The sequence below is a fragment of the Phaenicophaeus curvirostris genome, chromosome 20 (genome assembly GCF_032191515.1).
Source record: "Phaenicophaeus curvirostris isolate KB17595 chromosome 20, BPBGC_Pcur_1.0, whole genome shotgun sequence".
Classification (NCBI taxonomy): Eukaryota; Metazoa; Chordata; class Aves; order Cuculiformes; family Cuculidae; genus Phaenicophaeus; species Phaenicophaeus curvirostris.
This window is the reverse complement of record NC_091411.1, coordinates 3,984,598-4,006,559: the sequence shown is the minus strand read 5'-3', so window position 1 is coordinate 4,006,559 and position 21,962 is coordinate 3,984,598. Positions and strand designations below refer to the sequence as shown.

Below are 21,962 nucleotides of genomic sequence, written 5' to 3'. Positions count from 1 at the left end.
ACACGTCTTTTTCATGAAGATTGTAGTTGGGTGTCCTCTGGATGGATGTGCTTGAACGTATGTAAGAAAAATCAAGGTTGCAAGTAGTGTTTCCAAGAAGAAAATCCTTCGCTTCTAGTTTGAAATCAACAGAAGTCATGGGCAGGCAATGCTTGAGAGTATGGACACTTGATGAACTCAGGCAACTGAGTCCAGGTCGTTTTTATGCATCCTGTAGTAGAAGCTTTCTGCTCAGGAAAAGAGATTCCTCCACTAAGTGCTGTTGCCGCTGCCTGTCACAGACAGGGCTCTGAGACATAATGCAAAGCCTAAAAATCATCCAAATGAAACTGAGGTAGAAAAAAATTGTAGAATGGCATTCCTGTAATATTTTCTCCATAGTTTTCTGTAGCATCTCTGTTACTTCTTTGTACACAATATGTCGATAAATGTCTGGGGTATTTTTAAGCAATGCACTACTGAAAAAGGAAAATTTAGACAAAATAGATGGTTCCTGTCAGTACGTAACAAAACCATTAACTGTTAGGTACTCCCTGCAGTAGTGTTGTTTGGGACAGATTATCAATAGCATCCGTTCTTGGGATAGAGGGATAAGAGAAATCAGCATTCCAGCACTAAGGACTGCTAAAACTAATATTTACCTTTTCTTTCTAAGTGGTGTGTTTGTTCTCTCTTCTCTGCTGACAGTTGTTGGATCTCCCAAGGGAATTTCTTTCTCTGACATCACGGAAAATTCGGCTACAGTTAGTTGGACACCCCCTCGCACCCGTGTGGACAGCTACCGGATCTCCTACGTCCCTGTCACGGGAGGTGAGTGACTGCAAGAGTGTCAGGGAGGGAGATGGTAAAAGGGAGAGCAAAAACATTTGTTATGCTGTGCTCCTTCTCTCAGTGCATCTCCCAGACGATGTTACACAGATCATCTCTTTTCTTCAAACTGCAGACCGGGCTGTACATACACTCTTCCAGTAGCCAACCTCTGTCTGAACATAGTGTCCCATATCCCAAGGACAAGACTTGTCAGGGAGGGCAGAGTTAGATGCTGGAAAGTTTGTGCCCCTAATAGGGCCACATTCACCAAAATCTCTGTACCAGCCGAGCCTCCTAAGTAAGGATTTATTTCCAAACCATCTCGTTATTTTATAGGCACTTTATGAACTAAGCATGTTTGAAGAGATGGCCCTTGGAAATAATAATTGTAATCCATGGTTATAATAGTTTTCCAAGGCAGTGATTTTTCTCAGAACTCTCCTCTGTTGTCTCTGTTTTAGTGTTCAGCTTAAAAAACTTCCTGTACTTAAACAGATTTTTAGCATAACTTAGGGACATGTCTGAAAGGAAACAGCTAGAGAGCAAACATTGCAGATGTCAGGACTATAAAACACACTATTGACTAAGACAAGAAAATATATAGGCCTTTAGAGAATGCAGTATGTAAGTACACCTTCAACTTTAAATATATAGCAATCCCCTAGAGAAAAAGGAACAATCCATAATCATAAAGTCACTTGTCAAAGTGTCTTCTTGGAATAAATCCAGAATTTGAGACAAGTGTGTGTCCTAAGCCCTCACTCACACATGCAGCACCTCTTAGAATAATATATACTGTATCCTTATTTGAAATGAGATGGGTGAAGGAAAAACTTCCAGCCTTCAGTGGAAACAAAGCAGATCTAAACTACAAGCCCTGTCCTCACAGGTACATGAACTCCCATGTACTGTGCTGTGTTTTCACCTTACATCTTATTTGTAGAATTATATTTTTTGGAACAGAAATGTTAATTTTTTCTTACTGTTGTCATATCACTACATACAAACCCATGTCTTAGATTTAGATGTTGTGGCAGCAGTATTTTTCCCTGCTCGTTGGCATCAGTGACTGTAACTAACCGGGGAAAAGTCACCTTCTCCTGTACAAGAATATCCATGTTGGTCATAATGTCATAACTTGAAACACATCATTCATTACTGGAGTATTGTGTCACTAATCCCTTGGTGTTTGGCTTCATCCTAGGTACTCCAAACATTGTTACAGTGGATGGAAGCAAGACAAGGACCAAGTTGATGAAGTTAGTCCCAGGCGTAGACTACAGTGTTAGTATCATCTCTGTGAAAGGCTTTGAAGAAAGTGAACCCATCTCTGGTACTCTGAAAACAGGTAATATATAAAGAGAAGTTGTCTGTGCTGTAGGAAGACTCACTGGAATCCCATTTTTGTTGTCTGCACAAACTGTAGGAAGTATTTTGCCTGCTCTTTCTTTATGTGTCTGTATTTCAGAGCAGTACAGAACTTGAACGTTTGCTCATGCTCCTATTTGCTAAGTGCTGAACCAACTTGCAGTGAGTCAGAGACAGTTGAAGTATTTACAGTTCAAAAACACCAAAAAAAAAACAACCAACCCCAGAAGTTTAATCGATACCATTTTACAGCTGAGAGAGCGAAGGGCCAGCTCAGCTGAGCCGTTTAGACAAGTTTCTGTTGTGGACTCAAACTCTACAACTCCTAGGTTCTAGACTTTGTTCTAAGCACAAAAACATTATCTCTCCTGGTCTTTCTTCATTACGTTAAATACCCCCACAGAAAATGAGGGTCCACTACGCTGCTGCAGCCACCACCTTGCAGTCTGATTCATTCTTTCTTTTTAGGTGGCTAACGAGTAGTCAGAGACTTGAAACAAGGAAAAGGATGATGAGTATTGGCTAATAACATGACATTTATAGCCTGTTCCAGCTGTACTGGAGGCAGACGTCTATCCCGATTTAGGGAGAGTGTAAAACTATGGGTGAAACAGAGTTCCCTGGGGAAGCAAGGCATGATGTTTGGGTATTTTGGATGGTTTACTGGCTGTTTGGTTTATTTTTAAACATGCAGGGCAAGCTGGTGGAAGGTCACAGTGGCTATCAGTTGCTGTCATGTTGGTTATTTTTCCCATCTCCATCTCTGGAGTTTGCTCCAAAAAGCAGTCCAGATTTGAGGGTGTTGAAAGAAATAGATCAGCTCTGACAGAGCTGTTTCGATTGATGATATCAAGACTGATCTGAGAACGTAGTTAGTTATGTCTGTTTCCAGTGTTTCATTTTTTCACATATTGACCTCCCTTTCCAGTGGACGCATTTGATGTCTCTTTATAGGCACTGACATCTTTTCTGCAGAGTTCTGCTGTCCCAAAGGGGATCATAAAAGCTTCATCAAGCAGCAGTGTTTGCACATTTTATGTCATGTATTTACAGCCGAGCTGAGAACATTTGTCAAATTCCTTTGGTTTGTTATTCTCTTCTTTTCAGCTCTGGACAGTCCATCAGGCCTAGCGGTGGTGAACATCACAGACTCTGAGGCTCTGGCAACCTGGCAGCCAGCAATTGCTGCTGTGGATAATTACATTGTCTCCTATGTTTCTGAGGATGGTAAGAAGAGTTAGTGATGGGTCACGGAGTAGGCAGTGTTACAGCTCTCGAGATATGCTCAGAAATGAGTGCAGCAACGTGACTCTGGGAGGATGGTGGGGGGGCTGTTATTTGAAGGAGATGCTTCAGTGGAAGCATTTTGAAAAGGATCATTGTTTAAAAAATCATTCAGACCTCATCTGGAATATTGTGTCCAGTTCTGGAATCCTCAACATAAGAAGGATATGGAATTGTTGGAACTGGTCCAGAGGAGGCTACAAGGATAATCCGAGGGCTGGAGCACCTCCCATACAAGGACAGGCTGAGAGAGTTGGGGTTGTTCAGCCTGGAGAAGAAAAGGCTCCAGGGAGACCTCATAGCAGCCTTCCAGTACCTGAAGGGGCTACAAGAAAGCTGGGAAGGGACTGTTTACAAAGGCTTGTGGTGATAGGATGAGGGGCAATGGGTATAAACTGGAGAGAGGCAGATTTAGTCTAGACATAAGGAAGAATTTCTCTAAGATGAGAGTGGTGAGGCCCTGGCCCAGGTTGCCCAGGGAAGTGGTGGCTGCCCCATCCCTGGAGGGGTTCAAGGCCAGGTTGGATGAGGCCTTGGGCAGCCTGACCTAGTGGGACAAGTCCCTGCACATTACAGGGGGTTTGGAATGGGATAATCTTTCAGTTTCCTTCCAACCCAAACTATTCTATGATTCTATGATTCTATGATTCTATGATTCTATGATTCTATGATTTTAGTTAAGCATTCCCAATTCGGACATGAACAGAAATAACTTGAGATTCTTGAAAAGAAAAGATGGTGTTATAATTGATATGAACACTAGAGAGTGCTAGCACCTTTAGATAAAGGCCTCTGGTGTTAATTCAGATTCAGCAGAGGTGTAAGCAGAGAGGTGAGCTCTGAGTTTTTACTGTTTCACCCTTGCTGCCAGCTAGTAAATGAAAAAGAAAAACTGAACTGAGCATGTTGTTGACTATGTCGTGACATGTCTGAGTAATGCCGGGACCTGTTCTCTTCTGTGTTTTCTTCTTAGAACCAGAAGTTACTCAAACAGTATCCGGAAACACTGTGGAGTATGACCTGAAGGGCCTTCGACCTGCAACTCAGTATACTCTGAGTGTCCATGCACTGAAGGACACGCAGAAGAGTGAGGCCCTCTCCACCCAGTTCACTACAGGTGCTATGTCCTATCTCGCTGCAGAGAGAGCTGCTATCTCATCTAGTCCCACCTGGCATACATTTCTCTAATACCATGTCAGCTGGCACACTGTGTTTTTTTTACTAGAAACCTCAATTTTGATAGTATTTGCGTGAGATTTTCTCTGTTAGAAGGCAAGCGTGACTGATCTAGAAGGTGGTTTTCTATCGCTAGTTATCCATATTCTCAAACAAAGCAGTTCTTCCTTTGGGGCTGATGTCGGGGTATCAATGCTGAATGTATCCAGCTGGTTTCATACTTACGGTTTTCCATAAACATCGATGAAATTACAGACGTTTCTCATTTTCCTGGCTGTTGCTTGACTTGTCCTAGGGTGTTAACTAGAGAGCCAAGAGCTGAGCCAAACAAACCTTGTGTTATAATTACAGTGGAGAAAGGAAGCTGTAGCCAGATCAAGTATGAAAAGTTTTCCTATTTAAAAGAGGAGTCACTAGAACCAGAGTTTTTCGTCCTAGAAATATGTCAATACCAATCTGCTTTCTTGTGTGAAATAACGGAAGGCACAATTCTATTTCAAAAACATTTCAGTGCAACTGTTTATAAAATAAAGTGCCTGGGACAAACCAATATTTTAACTTAGACATAAATACATTTAGTTTTAGAAACTTCCAATGAGAAAATTACTTTTTAATCACAAAATTTAAGTTGTTGTATTTTTTATTTTCAAATTCCTGGGGAGAAAAAGTTTGCTTTCCTGGCCTGTTTTAATATGCTGCCCATAAGATAGCCTGTGTACTAAATGTGATTGTAATTGAGCTGTTGGTTCTTTCAGGACTGGATGCTCCAAGAGATTTAAGTGCCACTGAGGTTCAGTCAGAAACAGCTGTGATAACTTGGAGGCCTCCACAGGCTCCTGTCACTGGTTATCTCCTGATCTACGAGTCCATTGATGGCAGTGTCAAGGTAACCTATAACTAAACCAGAAGGGTTATCCCTCAAAATTAGGCAGTAGAGGTGCTCGGAAGTGCCCCGCGAGGGAATGTGATCATATTCCTTACGTTAAACATGGTTAAATATGAAATACCTCTTTCACTTGAACAGAAATGCATTTAAAACCTGCTCAAGTCCTCCCCTGTATTATATCCTGAAAAAGAAGCTCAGCTGCAATCTGAATTTTGACAGCTACCTCTCCGCAATATGGTTAAAAACAGAAGCAATCATTTTCCTTCATTCCAAACTTGTATCATAGAGTAAACTCACACACCCCAAAGAATAGGATTCCCCTTTCTAAACTCAGGAGAATTCACCCCTCTGCAAGTGAAGTGCCTAAGGCAGGATAAATTGCCTCTGAAAGTGTTTCTTGCTTCCAATAACGTTATGTTCCTACATAATTAGGTTATATGAGTTGCTTAATGAGGTGAATCCCTGCAAAAGTGACAGATAAGTTTGGATGCCCAGCCTGGTACATCAGAAAGGGTTCTGGTTTTTAAGGAGGCAAATTCCCTAAGCGTACTGAAAATCAGTATTTTAAAGTTACAGAAAAGCAGCCTTTTGAAGACTGAAGTATGGTATTTTGTTGCCCTAAGAGGTGTTTCTCGTCAATTTTTTATGGTCTCACAGAGGCTTCTATAAAAAGTGTACATTCAAGGCATGTAAACATTTATGCTGCCTTGCTTTGAACCCACACCACTTATACATTATGAAGGTAAACAGCCCTTTCCAGGCAACCTTTCCCAAACTTCTAAAGAAAGTTAGCTTGATAAAAATCTTGGAGGAATAGAACTTTTGTATTAAATAACTTAGATGGTTAAAAAACCGTAAATAACTACCACAAAAAAATAGCGTGGCAAACAAAAATATGTAACATGTAACTGTTCTGGTTGCTGTGATTTTCTCACTGAGATTTCTCTGTATTAATTCTCCTTGCCATAGGAAGTGATCCTAAACCCTGAGACAACTACCTACACCCTGGGAGAGCTTAGCCCATCTACCCAGTACACAGTGAAACTCCAGGCTCTGAGTGGATCCCTGAAGAGCAAAACAATCCAGACTCTTTTCACCACAAGTAAGGACTTTAGGGCACATGCACAGCTGAAATAACATCTAAGTTACTGCTCTCTAGACAGAGCCGAGCTCTGCAATGAGCAGACACAGACCTCACGAAGAGGTTGTGAGGGTGAATGGTTTTATGCTGAAAGAGGGGAGATTTAGATTAGACAGTAGGAGGAAATGTTTTCCTGTGAGGGTGGAGAAGCCTTGGCCCACATTGCCCAGAGCAGTGGTGACTGCTCCATCCCTGGAGGTGTCCAAGACCAGGTTGGATGGGGCTTGGAGCAACCAGATCCATGTCTTTGCCCATGGCAGTGAGTGGAATTGGATGGGCTTTAAGGACTCTTCCAACCCAAACCATTCTACTATTCTGTGATTTTTAATCCCATTGTCAACACACTTCATGTCCTTGTAGGGTTAGTGCAAAAGTCCCTGTTGCCCTAGAGCTGTAGTGTCACTTGCTTTTCCTGCACTGGCAGGAAGAAATTTCTTTCTTTATATCCATGCACATCACCTTTATAGTCCTTTCTCTGATTAAATATCCTGCCTTTCTAGTGTAAAAGATCGAAGAGAACTTTACTCTTTAAAATCCAGAATGACACCCTGACTTAACTCTGTGTTGATGCATAGCAAGCTGTTAAGAACAATCAGCATTTTAAGTTGAAATGAAGCAAACCACAAACACATAAACATAAATCAGTTCAGTGACTCAAAGAGATTAATTTCTAGGCGGGATTTTTGTCTACTCTTTTAGATATTGGTTTTCTCGCAGCTACATGGCATCCCTGTTCCAGCTCTTAACAGAACAGCTCTGCATTGAGCTGAATGCAAGAACAAATTGGGTTCTCTGAAGGTCACTTCACGCTAGCATTAAAAAAAAAAAAGAAGTTGTCCAGTATTAACTGTGAATCCTTGCCTGTCATTTGTCTCACTTTTCACGGTTTCCAGCCTTTCAGACCCAGCAGGACCTTCAGCAGTTTCCATTCCCCCTTCTGCCGCTTGTTCCAACCTCAGCCCAAGGACGCACAGAAGTCACACAACCCTGTGTCTGCTCATATTCACTCCTTGTGCAAGGCAGGGTCAACTCCATCAACAGGCGAGGATCCACTACCAGAAACAGAACAATTATATCTGTGTGTATTTAAGTGATGTTTGGCAACAGCAGGCACTGAACAGTGTCCCCCTCATTCAGGTTTAAGCCTGGCCTTAACTCTAAACATACCTTTGTGTGCTCTTTAGTGTAAGCAATAGCTCCCTGCACAGAGACGCTTTTCTCCAAATCCCAAAGCTGATGTAAATTCTCTGTAGCTGAGGCACAGGCAGGGACTTGCAATACACTGAAAAGGGAGCAACAGTCACTCCGTGAGCAGCTGCAGTAAAAACTCTCCTATGGACACACCTAGAGCATCTTTTTAATTAAACAGTTGGCTGAAAATGTTAATGACCTAAGTGAATCTAAACAGAAAAAAATGAAGACCTTTTTTATCATAGAATCATAGAATAGTTTGGGTTGGAAGGGACCTTAAAGATGATCCAGTTCTGACACCCTGCCATGGGCAGGGACACCTCCCACTAGATCAGGTTGCCCAAGGCCCATCCAACCTGGCCTTGAACATCTTCAGGGATAGGACAGACACAACTTACCCAGACAGCCTGGGACAGGGCCTCACAACGCTTTTTAGGAGGTTAGAAATTGTTCTGACTGCAGCGATGCTGTTAGCTTGTTGTCAGAAAGAAATGCTTAATAACTTTTCCCTGTAGTTTGTTATTGTTTGCTTTGGCTTTTAAATGCCTAGTTTTATAACATAGTTAATATTGTACTTGCTAGCAAAATATTCGCTATTAATTTATTTTTGCTTGTGGTCTTGTCTTTGTATTTCCCCCTCCCTTTTTTGTCTTATCATTGGAGATTTGCAGATTTGGGGTTACCCAAAAGTTGCTGTAAAGACAGCTCATGCCATTTAAGTATTTAGCTGGAGGATGCACTCCCATCAGAGCAGGGAGTAGTTATCTGGCATTCACAGCACTTCCAAAAGCATAGACAGATGTGCAAAAGCATATTTAAAAGAAAAATTTGCATCGTCTGGTCTTTACTGTGGAACTTTTCTATGTAGGATAGCAATTACAAGCCCATTCCTGGGCTCTGTATCTGGCAGCACCATTGACCCACAACAGATTATCATGAGTCATCTGTGTTCAACAATGAGTTCTTTGTAACTGCTGATTTCTTAAGGGCTGCTTTCTCTTCTTTTCTTTTTTTTTTTTTCTGTTGTGCAGCTGGGCTTCTCTATCCTTACCCTAAAGACTGCTCCCAGGCTCTCCTGAACGGAGAAACCACCTCTGGACTGTACACAATTTACCTGAATGGGGACAAGACTCAGCCTCTGCAAGTCTTCTGCGACATGAGCGAGGATGGAGGTGGATGGATTGTGAGTAAGAGGGAGAGAGACTGCATCACCCTCATACACGTCTGACTGTGCTAAGAGCAGGGGGAGCAGATCCCATCCCTGCTCATCTATGGCATCCCTCACAGTGCTCTTTTATCAGAGTAGGGCTGACTAGTCCATAACTTTTGAAGACTCTCAGGTAGGGCACCTGTGTTTCTAGAACAGGGATATTGGCTCTTTCTCTAGTTGGAGGAGAGGTGTCTCGCAAGGATGGGTCATATCAGTGGTTTCAGCACCTTGGAAAAAGCACTGATCCCTCCCCACTGGCTACAGAGGGTGATGAAGTGACCATCTTAGATCAGATACATGCCTTCTAAATAGGTGCTTAGGTGAGAGGAGAGTGAACTGACACTATTTGGATAAGAGAGACAGTAAAAGAGGTTAGAACACAGGAGAGAGAAAGCATTTGTTCCGCAGCCACACAATGTGGTGGCCGGTTTGTCTTCTCAGTCCATTGCTGAAGGGGCACGTTCCACCCAGACAACAAATGTATGGTGATAAACATGCTGGCTCTCTGTACTGACATCCTCAAATCTGAGCATGCCAGAGGGTCCCAGGGCACAGAAAAGAACAAGGAGCTAGAGAAATGCCTGGCTAAGAAACATGAAGATGTACAAAGCTTGGCTGAGAAATACAGAACTGCGAAGGGTTGGTAAAAAATTTGGTAAAAAATGCAGGGAGCAGGAACTAAAAGGTCACATCCTACAGGGGTGTCTGGGAACTCAATAGAGAAACTGGAGACTTACAAAATCCAGGAGCATTCAATGGTCTTGATACAATTTAGTAACTGCAGTGAGACTGCTGCTTTGGGTGGTAAAGGCAGGGGAGCAGCAATGCTAAGCTCTGCGTTGTAGTGCCTCACATTGCTAGTGCCCTTTCTGTCTGTCGATAACACTTCTTGTATGTGGTGGTTACAGGTGTTCCTGAGGCGTCAAAACGGAAAGGAAGACTTCTACAAGCACTGGAAGTCTTATGTGGCTGGTTTTGGAGATCCTCAGGATGAATTCTGGATAGGTGAGTGGCAAGAGTTTGTCTTCCTTAAAAGGAAAACACAAATAGAGTCCAAAAGTCTAGGAGCCACTCTGAAGTCTCCATTTAGCTGTTGAGAGAATTTGAAAAGGTGAACATTGTCTTGGCAAAAGAAGATGTGTGAAGCATGCTGTAAGGAAGATGGGAATTGTCAGGTACAAGGCAGTCCCTCCAATGGCATCTTATAGATATCATGTTCTTTTGTCGTTGAATGTTCCAAAGTGCTCTGTAAGAAGTCAGAAGTTAACCTGTGAAGCAACTGCAAACTTCCCTGTACTCCTAGGACACCCTCATCAACAAAAGCACACCACACAAAGAAGTACAGTAGGGAAAATTGAAGTAAAAAGCAAATTTTCAAAGATTGTGCTACATTATATTTGGTTGTAAATGAAATACAGTGATGATCACACAACACAACTTTGATTGCTTTCCCCAAAGGGCTGCCTACTGCTGTGATTTGGAGGGAAGAAGTCTCCCAGTCAGCAGCCTGGTTTTATCTATTTTTGTTCTAACATTACCCTACAGCTGAAGTGGCTCACTATTCTCAGCAGTATGAATTGTTCACTTATGTCCACAGGTCTGGAGAACCTCCACAAAATTACTTCTCAGGGCCAGTACGAATTGCGCGTGGATCTGAGAGACAAAGGTGAGACAGCTTATGCTGTCTACGACAGGTTCAGTGTGGGAGATGCGAAGAGCAGATACCGGCTACGAGTGGATGGCTACAGTGGCACAGCAGGTGAGATGAAATGGGGTTTTTTCTTCTCATATGCAATTTCTTCCCAGTTGACTCAAGGTAACACTGTAAATGTCACAGATCAATGTCTCAGCAGTACCTTTAGTAAGTTACGAGTTTGAAAATATGAACGTATTTTGTGTTTTCATTTTAAATCCTCCAGTCATTTAGGTGCCACATTTTACAGCATGCTTATGACAGATTATAAACAAGTATATTAAACAACCATATATCTCATTGGGCCAATGCTTGATTGTAATTTATGAAGCTAATAATATCTCAGCACAGCCTTGTCCTTTGCCAGCAAAGTCCCACTATAACATGATTTATAATTTTGTTGAACAAACCCTGCTGCCTTTATTGAGTTCTCTTCGGGGTTTCAAAGGATTAACAGATAAATCCATCCCCATAGAATGTCTTAAAGGGAGAGAATTTCTTTCTGCCATGTGTATTAAGCAGACCGCAGAGATGTGTGTAAGAACTTTGCCCCGTGACCATCACATGAACTTTTTGCACATCCCATAGGGATACAGACAAAGGATATGCAGTAGTAGTAGAATTAATGTCTGTTTAAGGCAAATATAATGATTCAGAGCAGTAGTAGCTGCTACAGCCGGTAGGGTTCAATCCTGCTGCTTCTTCTTCCTAAACATTCAGGTATAAGATTAGTAGATGGAGCAATACAGATACTAAGGCATGGATGTGACCTCTGCTTCAGGTACATGCTGAAGGTTGCTCATATTGTACTTCTGTATTATGAGGGGCTGTTTACAAAGGCTTGTAGTGGTAGGACAAGGGGCAATAGGTATAAACTGGAGAGAGGCAGATTTAGTCTAGACATAAGGAAGAATTTCTTTAAGATGAGAGTGGTGAGGCCCTGGCCCAGGTTGCCCAGGGATGTTGTGGCTGCCCCATTCCTGGAGGTGTTCAAGGCCAGGTTGAATGGGCCTTGGGCAGCCTGATCCAGTGGGAGGCTATTCTATGATTCTACGAATTTTAAAAACCTTAGCCACACAGCCAGGCTTTACAGACAGTGCATGACACTGTACAAATATTTTCTACAGAATGGTCACTCACATGGAATCTAAACTTGGCAAACCACTGACCTTGCTTTTCCTTCTACCCCTTCACCCAGGTGACTCCATGACATACCATAACGGAAGGTCCTTTTCCACCTATGACAAGGATAATGATTCTGCCATCACTAACTGTGCTTTGTCATACAAGGGTGCATTCTGGTACAAGAATTGTCACCGAGTCAATCTGATGGGCAGATATGGTGACAACAGCCACAGTCAGGTGAGTTTGGTGTTTGAAGGCTTCTGTAATGCATTAAAAGATGGGGAATTGCAGTTACAGGTCTGTCTAGCCAGACATCAGAGCACCAACCAAGCCACTCTCCAGACCAAAGGGTCATAGGGAAACATGCGGGCAGTTGCTCACGAGACAAGAATTTAATGTCAGCTGGTGAAATATTGATGGTTTTGTATGATTTCCCAAGGGAATATCTTCAAGTGTGCAGGGAACAACTGTAGTTTTCAAGATGTGAAACAAAATGTTCTTCCTACCATGAAAGCCAGGCAAAGAGTGACTGCTCTGGAGGACAGCAGGTTCATTGCTCATGCCAGTGGCCAGAGCCTTGTGCTCCCTAAAGCCCCTCTACTTGGGTTTTCCTCTGTTCTGAAGACTGGAAACAGCCTGGAGTTTGAAACGGGAGGAGTAAAGGCTGACAACAGGAAGAGTGCATTTGTGACATCCCACACTTCATCTTTGTCTTTGCAGGGTGTTAACTGGTTCCACTGGAAGGGCCACGAATACTCCATCCAGTTTGCAGAGATGAAACTGAGACCCTCCAGCTTCCGAAACTTGGAAGGAAGACGAAAGCGAGCGTAAAGCCCCAGAGGTGGTGAAGGGGCTATGGGCAGGGTGACGGGGGGGAGGGATACAGAGTGGGGGTGTGGGGAGATCCTCTGGCAGCAGGGGGGTGGTGGGATGTGAGAAGCTGGTAGCCGTACCAAAGCATTGGTGACCCTTGGCCCAACAGAGGCTTCTGCAACAATCCAAACAAGCCTTAAGTGTCCCAGCGTTTTCAGCAGCGCAGCTCTGGCTGCCCACCAGTAATGTCTCCACACCAAAGACAACAATCTCAAGGGTTGTATGTTGTTTTATGAGTTTTTACTTTCTCAGAAAGCCCCTGGGATAAAATTCTTCCACAGTCTGACTATCTCTTGGATGGCCCAGGGTAGGGGAGGGAGAAGAGCTTTGTACATTGGTAGTTTGTTTTAGAATCAGCCATGTTTTACACACAGAAATGTGTATGATTAATTATCATTATTATTATTATTATTATTAGTTATAATTGAAATTCATTGGTTGTCAGAAAGCCTTTTATATATATATATCAAGCACCACAGAGAAGGAGGGGATGGGAAGGGGAAAGCAGTATGTTTTTAAACTTAAGCATAAGATTAATATTATTAATATAATGAGAAAGTAATAATAATAATGATAATAATAAGCTAAGTTTTTGTCATTTTTGAGAGAACCTTGCTTTTGGAAACACAGCAGGACAGTGTCTGATTGTAAATTTTTTTTTATAAATAAAAGCACAATTACTTTTAAATAAATTTCTACCTTTTTTCATACATGTTGAGTTTGTGCATGTCCAGAGTGTATTTACTTAGATAGGGGAGTAAAAGAAAGGCTGAGAATTATTTGGCTGCTGAGCTCATACAGAAAACCGTTCCTTTTGTCAGTGCTGGGTTGTAAGTATTCTGCTGGCTTTGTTACAGTGAAACGCCTGTGAGAATTTGGTTTCTTTTAGAACACATTTCTTTTTTATTCCTGCCCAAAAGCTTTTAAAGTGTTTTCCTAAGTGTTACTGACCAACGCTTGCTCCATCTAGGTGGGAACAACTAACAAAAGGATACCAAGAGAATATAGAGTTGTTGTTAGGTGCTATTGGCAACCTTAAACACTTGTGTAAATAAAGGGCTCCCTTTTTTTTATATGAATGAAACATATGTGTAGTTGTTCTGTTCTTCTCTTTGGTTGAAGACAATAAAAGATCTGTTGTTTTATTCCAGTCTCTCTGCTCTACTTCAAGGTTGCACTTTTTGAACAGAGCAATTGTTTCTGCCTCCTCCTTGGCAATTGCTGGAAGGTGGCTGGGAAAGAAGATGCTTTCAGGCAGGGCAAATATGATCAGCTCTGCGGATAAGACATGCTGAGAAGTGCTAGCTGTTAGATAAGGTCGGATGTTGTTGATTTGACACAGGGTGTAAAGAAGTGTGTGCACATAGGAAATATCACTAAAAAACTTCAAAATCAGAAGGAAGGAAAGGGAGAAGGGGGAGTATCACTTCCATTCAACCTTAGGTTCTGTCTTGCTAATTATTTTTAATATAGTTATTTTTAATTGCAACCCTTTGATTCTTGCATTTCTGAGCTTGAGCTGAAGACCACCGTGTTCATGGTCTTCAATGAAACTTCAGCATCACTCCAGAAGGTAGAGCCTGGTGGGGACCAAGCATGCTGAGGGGTGCACTGGGACCAGCTTTACTGCAAGAGAGCCCCAGCACAGCAGGAATTGCTGTATGGAGACACAGAAGGTGCTGTGGACAGAAGCATCAAAGCCTGTGTGCTGGGCTTTATTAACAGTCAGTCTGGGCAGCTACTTTTCAGAAATGTCCTACTTCTGTAGGTGTCTGTAACATATCTCCCAGGAACCATCCCACACATTGTGCATGGTTCCATTGTTAAGCAGAATTCAGAATCACATCCTAGGATAATGATCGGAGATGGTGCAGAGGATTTGCTAGTGGGAACAGGCAATGCCTGGCTGAGGGAGTGGGAGAAATTCCTAATCAGTAAAACATCTGAGGTCTCCTGTTCATACAGTTTGAATTCCAGCAACTCTTAGCAGCCCTGCTCACTCTCCTTGTCTGTTTTAATCCTGGCAGCCAGCAGATGGCACGCAGAGTCCGTCTGCCTTGGTCTGTGCCTGCTCTGTTTGGCAGCACTTGGAAATCCTGCAGATGTCCAACAGTGGTCTAAACACTGTCATTCTTCACAGTTGTCTTCTGGTGTGGTGATGTCCAGAATTCCAGACTTCCCAGCTGCTGTCGGTGTCCCTGCAGCAGCAGTCTTTGCTAGGAAAACTGGCTGCCTGGAGCAAAACATATCCTTATGGACACACAACAGGAACTTTGCAAGGACGCCTGTAAGAAAAAGTTTATTTTTGCCTTGCAGGAGCAGGAGCTAAGACACAGCCAAAGCACAGATCAAAGAGGAGCTTCCTTCATAGAATCATAGAAACATTAAGGTTGGAAAAGCCCTCTAAACTTATCCAGTCAAACCGTCAGCCCAACCCCACCGTGCCTACTGAACCATGTCCTGAAATGCGACACCTACACATTTTTCTGAACCCCTCCAGGGATGGAGGCTCCCCCACTGCTCAGGGCAGCTTCTGCCAGTGCTTCACCACTCTTTCAATAAATAATTTTTTTCCTAATGTCCAAACTAAGCTTTCCCTGGCACAGCTTGAGACCATTTCCTCCCGTCCTATCACTTTTTATTTTGGAGAAGAGACAAGCACCCACCTTGCTACAACCCCCTTTGATGAATATTATTCTGTGTAGTTTGGATTTCTGCCCCCCAGCCCAAGCTATACAAGTGGACATCACAGAATCACAGAATCACTTGGTTGGAAAAGACCTCCAGGATCATCGAGTCCAACCACATTGTTTGTTTTGCACATGCAACACAAGTCTCCTTTGATTTTCCAGGCCACTGGCAAGGTGCTGAGTAGAACACTCAATTAAATTCTTTCTCTGTAATTAATAGCCCTTCTTTGGTGTTTGTCAGAGCAAGTGGTTGGCACTATAAAAGAGAGCCACACCAGTAATGAAGAAATATGTTCTGCTCTCAAGATGCTTTTCAAGTTATTATGAAATGGCAGCAAATCTGTCTAACTGGGGACTTGAAAGCTCTTGCAGTCTGTTTGCAGACATTCAGAGGAAGAATTGACATTTATGATATTATTTCCTCATCTCTAGTAACATCACAAAACTGACTGTATCTGGCTGTGATGTCATTTAGCTTGGCAGATGCAAGCAGAGCTGCTGGAGATGGGCTCAGATTTGTACCTCGCTCCAGAAATGATGTGAACGCTGCACAGAAGGATGATAATTTTTCCTGCAATTACTCACTGACAGATGCCTTGCTCGGTATTTTTCATGACTGCTTCTGCAAAAGAGAAACTGGTGAATCCTTGAAGTAACACATGCCAAAACAGCCTTTAGAGCTGACACAAGCTTGATTAGCTACCAAGCAGCTCCATCACAGACTATTGTCAGTGATACTTGCTTTTTGGCTTTCATCCTCTCCTCTCCTCTCCTCTCCTCTCCTCTCCTCTCCTCTCCTCTCCTCTCCTCTCCGAATACCTTAAAGACACCTTTGGTTTTAAAATCTGTTTATAAATCTGCCAAGAGTGCACCAAATTGTTGTCTGATTGGTCTGTCAGCTTAAAAACCCATAAGGCATCTTAGTGCTGATGTTTATACTTAGCAGGTTAGAAGCCCCTTAGGCGGCTGAAGAGGAAGGGCTTCTAAAAGGACAGCGAGACTCAACATCTCAAAGGTAGTAAATGGGATTTATGGGGTTCGGACTGTATCCATAAGGGGTACTTTTGAGACAAGTAGATGGCAAAGCACCTTTCCCAGTGCTGCTGCACTTATCCTGCCTCCTTCAGCCAACGTGCATGCCCAGCGCTGCAGAGACCTGTATTCATACTGCAGTCCCATTGCAATCTTGTGCTTGGATTTCTTAATTAGGCAAAAGACAGCTGCAAAGGTAATTTCTGGCCAATGAAGTTTAAATTGATGGCAGTTCTTAGCTTATCAGATCCTCTGGCTTTCTATAGGACTCAGATTTCTAAAGAATCTGTTTTTCTTTTCTGAATCCAGGCATGAGTGCGCAGCCACAGTGACCAAGTAGTTCCAGCACTCCAGCGTGATGCAGGAGACAATAGATACTTTAAATTCCTCCATCAGCCTGCACAGTTCGACCACAGGAGAGGACCCTACTCTGCTGCACCACCTCTGGATGCAGTGCCCTTACTTCTGCTCCCAATGCTAAGTTCTGGAATCCTCAATATAAGAGCTGTTGGAACAGGACTAGAGGAGGGCTACAAGGCTGATATGAGGGCTGGAGCACCTCCTATGTGAGGACAGGCTGAGAGAGTTGGGGTTGTTCAGCCTGGAGAAGAGAAGGCTCTGAGGAGACCTTATAGTGACCTTCCAGTATCTGATGGTGACTACAAGTAAGCTAGGAAGGGACTGTTTACAAATGCTTTTAGTGATAGGATGAGGGGCACCGGCTATAAACTGGAGAGGGGCAGATTTAGGCTAGACATAAGGAACAATTTCTTCACTGTGAGAGTGGTGAGGCGCTGGACCAGGTTGCCCAGGGAAGTTGTGGAAGTGTTCAAGACCAGGTGCCCCATCCTAGGAGGTGTCCAAGGCCAGATTGGATGTGGTGTCCCTGCCCATCACGGGGGGGTGGAACTAGATGATCTTTAAGGTCCCTTCCAACCCAAACTATTCTATGATTCTATGATTTTATGCTATTCTATTTTGTTCATTATTCAAGGGAATTGATCTCACCTATTGCTGGGTTGAACCTAACCATAAAACCAGGGCATCTTGCCCAAGTCTGCATTAGTGAATAAGTAGCCCAGACTATAGCAGTGATCTGTAACAGAAGACACCTATTTTTCATCTTTCCTGTACAAGGATGCCACTTCATTCAAAATGTTTAGCTTGCTTTGCTTTAAGAGAGTCTGGGCATAACAGGGTATTAAAGAGTGTGTAAAACTAGGAACTGAGTATCGAGTGTTTCAGGGGCTGCCCTTTCTACCCACTTGGTCTCAGTCTTCACTACCTGAATCTGAAACTGCAGCCCCGAAAAACCGTCTTGCAGCTGCCACGTTAACTCTGAGGGCTGTGAAATTCTGCAGAAGCAGCAGTTTTTTTCCTAACTTTTTCTCTTTTGCTTTCCTTTTCCTTTATCCTTATTTTCCCCCTCCTTCTCCTTTTAAGCATTCTTTGTGTTTCACCTAATGAACGTTCTCCAGCAGACCTAGGTTAGTAGAAAGGGAAGCTGAACAGAAATGTTTAGGTATTATCAATAAGCAATAAGTTGATCCTCCACCCAGAAAATGGCAAGGCGGTGGCATCAGCCTCGTATGTACCTTGCCATTTCATACTCTTGCCTTTCAGCAATACGGATGAGATGACACAGACCCCTGGAATAGAGCTGGGATGGCTGAGATGGCACTTGGATGGTTGCTGGTTGTTTTCTGCACTCTCTCAGGAGCTACAGGCAGACTGGAAGTAACAGACAGATATGAGACAACTTCATAATGTTAGAAATACACGATCTTGACAAAATGATCAGGGAAAATGATAAGATTTATTTTATGGGAAGTAGGGGGAAGAAAACTCTACCTAAACTTAGCAAAAAAAGAAGATTACAGGAAAGCTTCAGCAGCTTTAAAGCTCCAGGAAGGGATATCTTCCTTTGAGGACTGCCTTATCATTTTATTTGAAAAAAGTCTGCTCCCAAACCCTCCTGACTTTAGTTCTTGTTTCAGATGCCTTTTTCTTGAGTATTTCCCCAGCAGCCTCACCAGGTGAAGAAATCTCAGCCTGCAGTCCCAGAGCAGCTTTGTGTGTGTGCGTGTGCATGTGTGTGTGTACGAATATGTTTGTCTTGATAAAGAAGGTGTGGTTTGTCGCCAAGAGACTGCAAGCAAATATTAACAAAAGCTGCACATAGGATCTTTGTTCTTGGAAGGCTGGCAGACTCACGGTGAAAAAACACATCTTAATCAGACCTTCAATCTAGAGAATAATATGACCTTTCTGTGGTGAAGAAGCAGGTTTAGGTGAGATGGAAAGGCAGTTCTCAGAAAAAAAAAAAAAAGAGAATAAAAAGATGCTGTAGGAACAGCTGTGGCTTTCTGGGTCATCATCAGCTGCTCACAAGCTGTTCCTGGCTCCAGCCTAAGAAGTAAGGAGCAGCAATACAAACCCAATGAATGTACGGTGGAGAGGTTTTCACTTTAATATCAACATCGGTAAGGAATTTCCACAGGGTTGAGAATCAATCTCCATCTGGACTTGTATCAATCCTGCAAAATGAATCAGTCCTATTTCATTTTGCAGTGGAAATGACATCCCAAGTAGAGGATGGAGTAGGAAAACATGATCACGTGCAAGCATTTAAACACCTCTGTAATTTAAAGGAAGGTTTTCTGGAGATAATAGGAGTTGGAAAAGAAAGATAGAAGATGTTATTGCATTATAGTTAGACAAAGAAGCTGGTGTTCTACTCAGGTAGACAATCTCTGTCTGCCTTTCATCCCTTCTAAACCTACATTTAGACACACTGAAAAACTCACCTCAGATTTAATCACCTTTAACGTGTGGGGAAATCACAGTCTCCACAAGACGATATCTGACTAGTTTCTCACTTGCGCCCTCTTAGGTGATATTGAGGACAAAGGGGTTTTTTTCATGGTAAAAATTCCTCTTCAGGACCCCAGAAACTGCCAAGATTTGGGCTGAGCCTTTTTGCTGGGTCTTGTAGGAGGAGACCCAAGTTGCATTCCTTATTGCTGATGTTTTACTTACCCAGCTTTGCTTCTTAGAAGACTTCAGAGAGGAACAGAGGAGGTAGACTTTAAATGGCAGCAATGGCTATGCTGTATAGGCAGGAGTTTGCAGACAACCTCTCCCTGCCCAGTATGGCTGTGTGGCTCCCGAGAGCCAGCCTCACACTTTTCGCTCTCTGGACAGAGAGAGAAGCCCACACACTGTGTGCAGCATGGCCACTAGTCACAGTGTGATCATGGAATCATAGAACTGTTTGGGCTGGAAGGGACGTCAAAGCCCATCCAGTCCCAACCCCCTGCCATGTGCAGGGACACCTCCCACTAGATCCAGTTGCTCCAAGCCCCATCCGACCTGGCCTTGAACACCTCCAGGGATGGAGCAGCCATGGCTTCCTTTGGCAATGGTTACGTGTTAATCGTTGAGTTAATGGTTAAGAGGTGTTTTGGGGGGTTATAACATGCAATGCAACTAATAGCTGCTGTTACTCACAAATTCAGTGCTTCCCGTGCCTGGATTGCCACAGGGAAAAATTCACGTCTTGTGTACCTCCCACGTGCCATGTACTGGCAAAAACCACTTCAAAGGCATCTCACAGCAAGTCAGCGTCTCTGCCTGAAACCACTGAGGATGCATGGGTAGCGATGAAGTCAAAGGACCTGATGACTTTACTCATTCACCTCTTTGTCAGGTACTTTCCTCAGAAGAAATCATTCATCTTCCTGTGTTTTTACTGTAAATTATATGTGGCAAAGAGGAAAGAGAGAAAGAGACCAAGACAGATAGATTAGGAGGGAAAAAACCAACACGTGGGTGGTTTCAGTACAGATAATCCCTTTCACTGCCACTTTTGTGGCTCCCTTCGCCTAAGGCATCTCCTGTCTCTATAGTTGTGTGGAAAGGGTTAAAACCAACAGGTAACCTGAAATTTTGTCCACTGCTTAAACTGAAACTAGTTTGGGTTCTGAAAGAGCTCATTTCCTCCCCGTCCTACCCCTGCCTCTTTACTTCTACTTTACTCAGTGCCTTGTCCTTCTATTTCTGTAACTGGCAAAGACAGGAGAAATAACGTGAAAACACTGGTTTCTTGTCCAAGTGGAAGAAAAAATATCCTGGTTAGATCACCAGAGAGCAGAGCCATTCAGATTTATTCTCAAAGATAGTGCCCACATTTTCATCCGACTGACCGCAAAACTCTCAGCTTTGGGAAGAGTTGGGACATTTTTATTAACAAGATGTTGCAGGGTGCCATGTAAACAGGATGCCGCTTGCCAAGAAAAACGGGAGATAAAAATAAGCTATCTTCTCTAAAGAAAAGTTTTGAAGGGAATTTTTGAAGTAGCTCACATTGAGTATAGATGTTTCAAGTCCATTTTGACAGACCCAAGAAATGTAACTGGCTGAGATAAACTGATAGGGGGAAAATATCCATTATATTCTGAGTATGTAACATTTCTGTAGAAAATAAATAGTGAAAATGAGCTTAGGCTCCCCTAAATGTTAATTTTCATATGTTTTAAGTACAAACCATATACATCCTCTGTCTTATAGCAGCCAGAATACCTGGAAATAACACAGCCTGGTGCAGTGCTGGCATATCAGTCAAATTGATTGTGGATCCCTTTTTAGCAAGTTAATAAGATTATGATACAAGCAGCAGCTCTATGTTTCAGCAGCTGTCCATCAGCCCAAAAGAGTCTGAAGCCCTATGTGTGGATACATATTCCAGCCATGGATACCTGTAGACTGTTCAAGTGGAAGGATACCCAGATTTCACATTTGTGATTGCATCTGACCAACTTGATCTTTGCTCTCTGAAAGGCTTTCAAGCACTCACAGCTTCAGCTGCTGCTCTGAACTCTTCTCACTGAAATGAGAGTGGCAGGAATACCTCCCACTGGAACAGGCTGCCCAAGGCCCATCCAGCCTGGCCTTGAACACCTCCAGGGATGGGACAGTCACAGCTTTTCTGGGCAACTTGGGCCAAGACCTCACCACTCTCTTCCCTTCAGATACTGGAAGGTCACTATAAAGTCTCCTTGGAACCTTCTCTTCCCCAACTCTCTCAGTCTGTCCTCATGTGGGAGGTGCTCCAGCCCTCACATCATCTTTGTAGCCTCCTCTGGACCTGTTCCAACAGCTCCGTATCCTCCTTATGTTGAGGATTCCAGAACTGGACACAGTGCTCCAGGTGAAGTCTCACAAGAGAGGAGCAGAGGGGCAGAATCCCCTCCCTTGCCCTGCTGGCATACATTTAGCCTTCTTGGCTGTGAGCGCACATCGCCAGCTCATGTCAAACTTCTCATCAATCAGCACCTCAAGTGCTTCTCCATAGGACTGCTCTCAATCACATCATCCCCCATCCATGTAGGCACCATCCATGCTTGTATAGGTATTTGCTCACCAATATGCATCTGTTCTAGGGTGTATTCACTGAGCAGCAGAGAGAGCGTGTATACACAAGA

At 43.2% G+C, this 21,962-nt stretch overlaps 1 protein-coding gene and 1 long non-coding RNA gene across 6 annotated transcripts in view; one reads left to right on the top strand and one right to left on the bottom strand.

Annotated features, from left to right (window-relative positions):
* Window positions 1-13,902, top strand: part of TNC (tenascin C) — a 73,593-nt gene extending 59,691 nt beyond the window's left edge. For all 5 annotated transcript variants that reach the window (XM_069872995.1, XM_069872999.1, XM_069872998.1 and 2 more), the window contains 11 exons: window positions 688-810; window positions 2,015-2,158; window positions 3,286-3,405; window positions 4,436-4,579; window positions 5,394-5,524; window positions 6,494-6,626; window positions 8,888-9,039; window positions 9,975-10,071; window positions 10,664-10,825; window positions 11,958-12,121; window positions 12,605-13,902. In XM_069872995.1, the coding sequence (XP_069729096.1) occupies window positions 688-810; window positions 2,015-2,158; window positions 3,286-3,405; window positions 4,436-4,579; window positions 5,394-5,524; window positions 6,494-6,626; window positions 8,888-9,039; window positions 9,975-10,071; window positions 10,664-10,825; window positions 11,958-12,121; window positions 12,605-12,715 (1,481 nt within the window). In that variant the 3' untranslated portion in view covers window positions 12,716-13,902. The remainder of the gene's footprint in view (window positions 1-687; window positions 811-2,014; window positions 2,159-3,285; window positions 3,406-4,435; window positions 4,580-5,393; window positions 5,525-6,493; window positions 6,627-8,887; window positions 9,040-9,974; window positions 10,072-10,663; window positions 10,826-11,957; window positions 12,122-12,604) is intronic.
* A 439-nt stretch (window positions 13,903-14,341) lies between these two features.
* Window positions 14,342-19,547, bottom strand: LOC138729163 (uncharacterized). Its single transcript, XR_011338839.1, has 3 exons — window positions 18,959-19,547; window positions 18,075-18,210; window positions 14,342-15,042 (listed from the first exon to the last, which is right to left on the bottom strand). It is a non-coding gene; the product is annotated as an uncharacterized lncRNA (long non-coding RNA).
* Window positions 19,548-21,962: the final 2,415 nt, after the last annotated feature.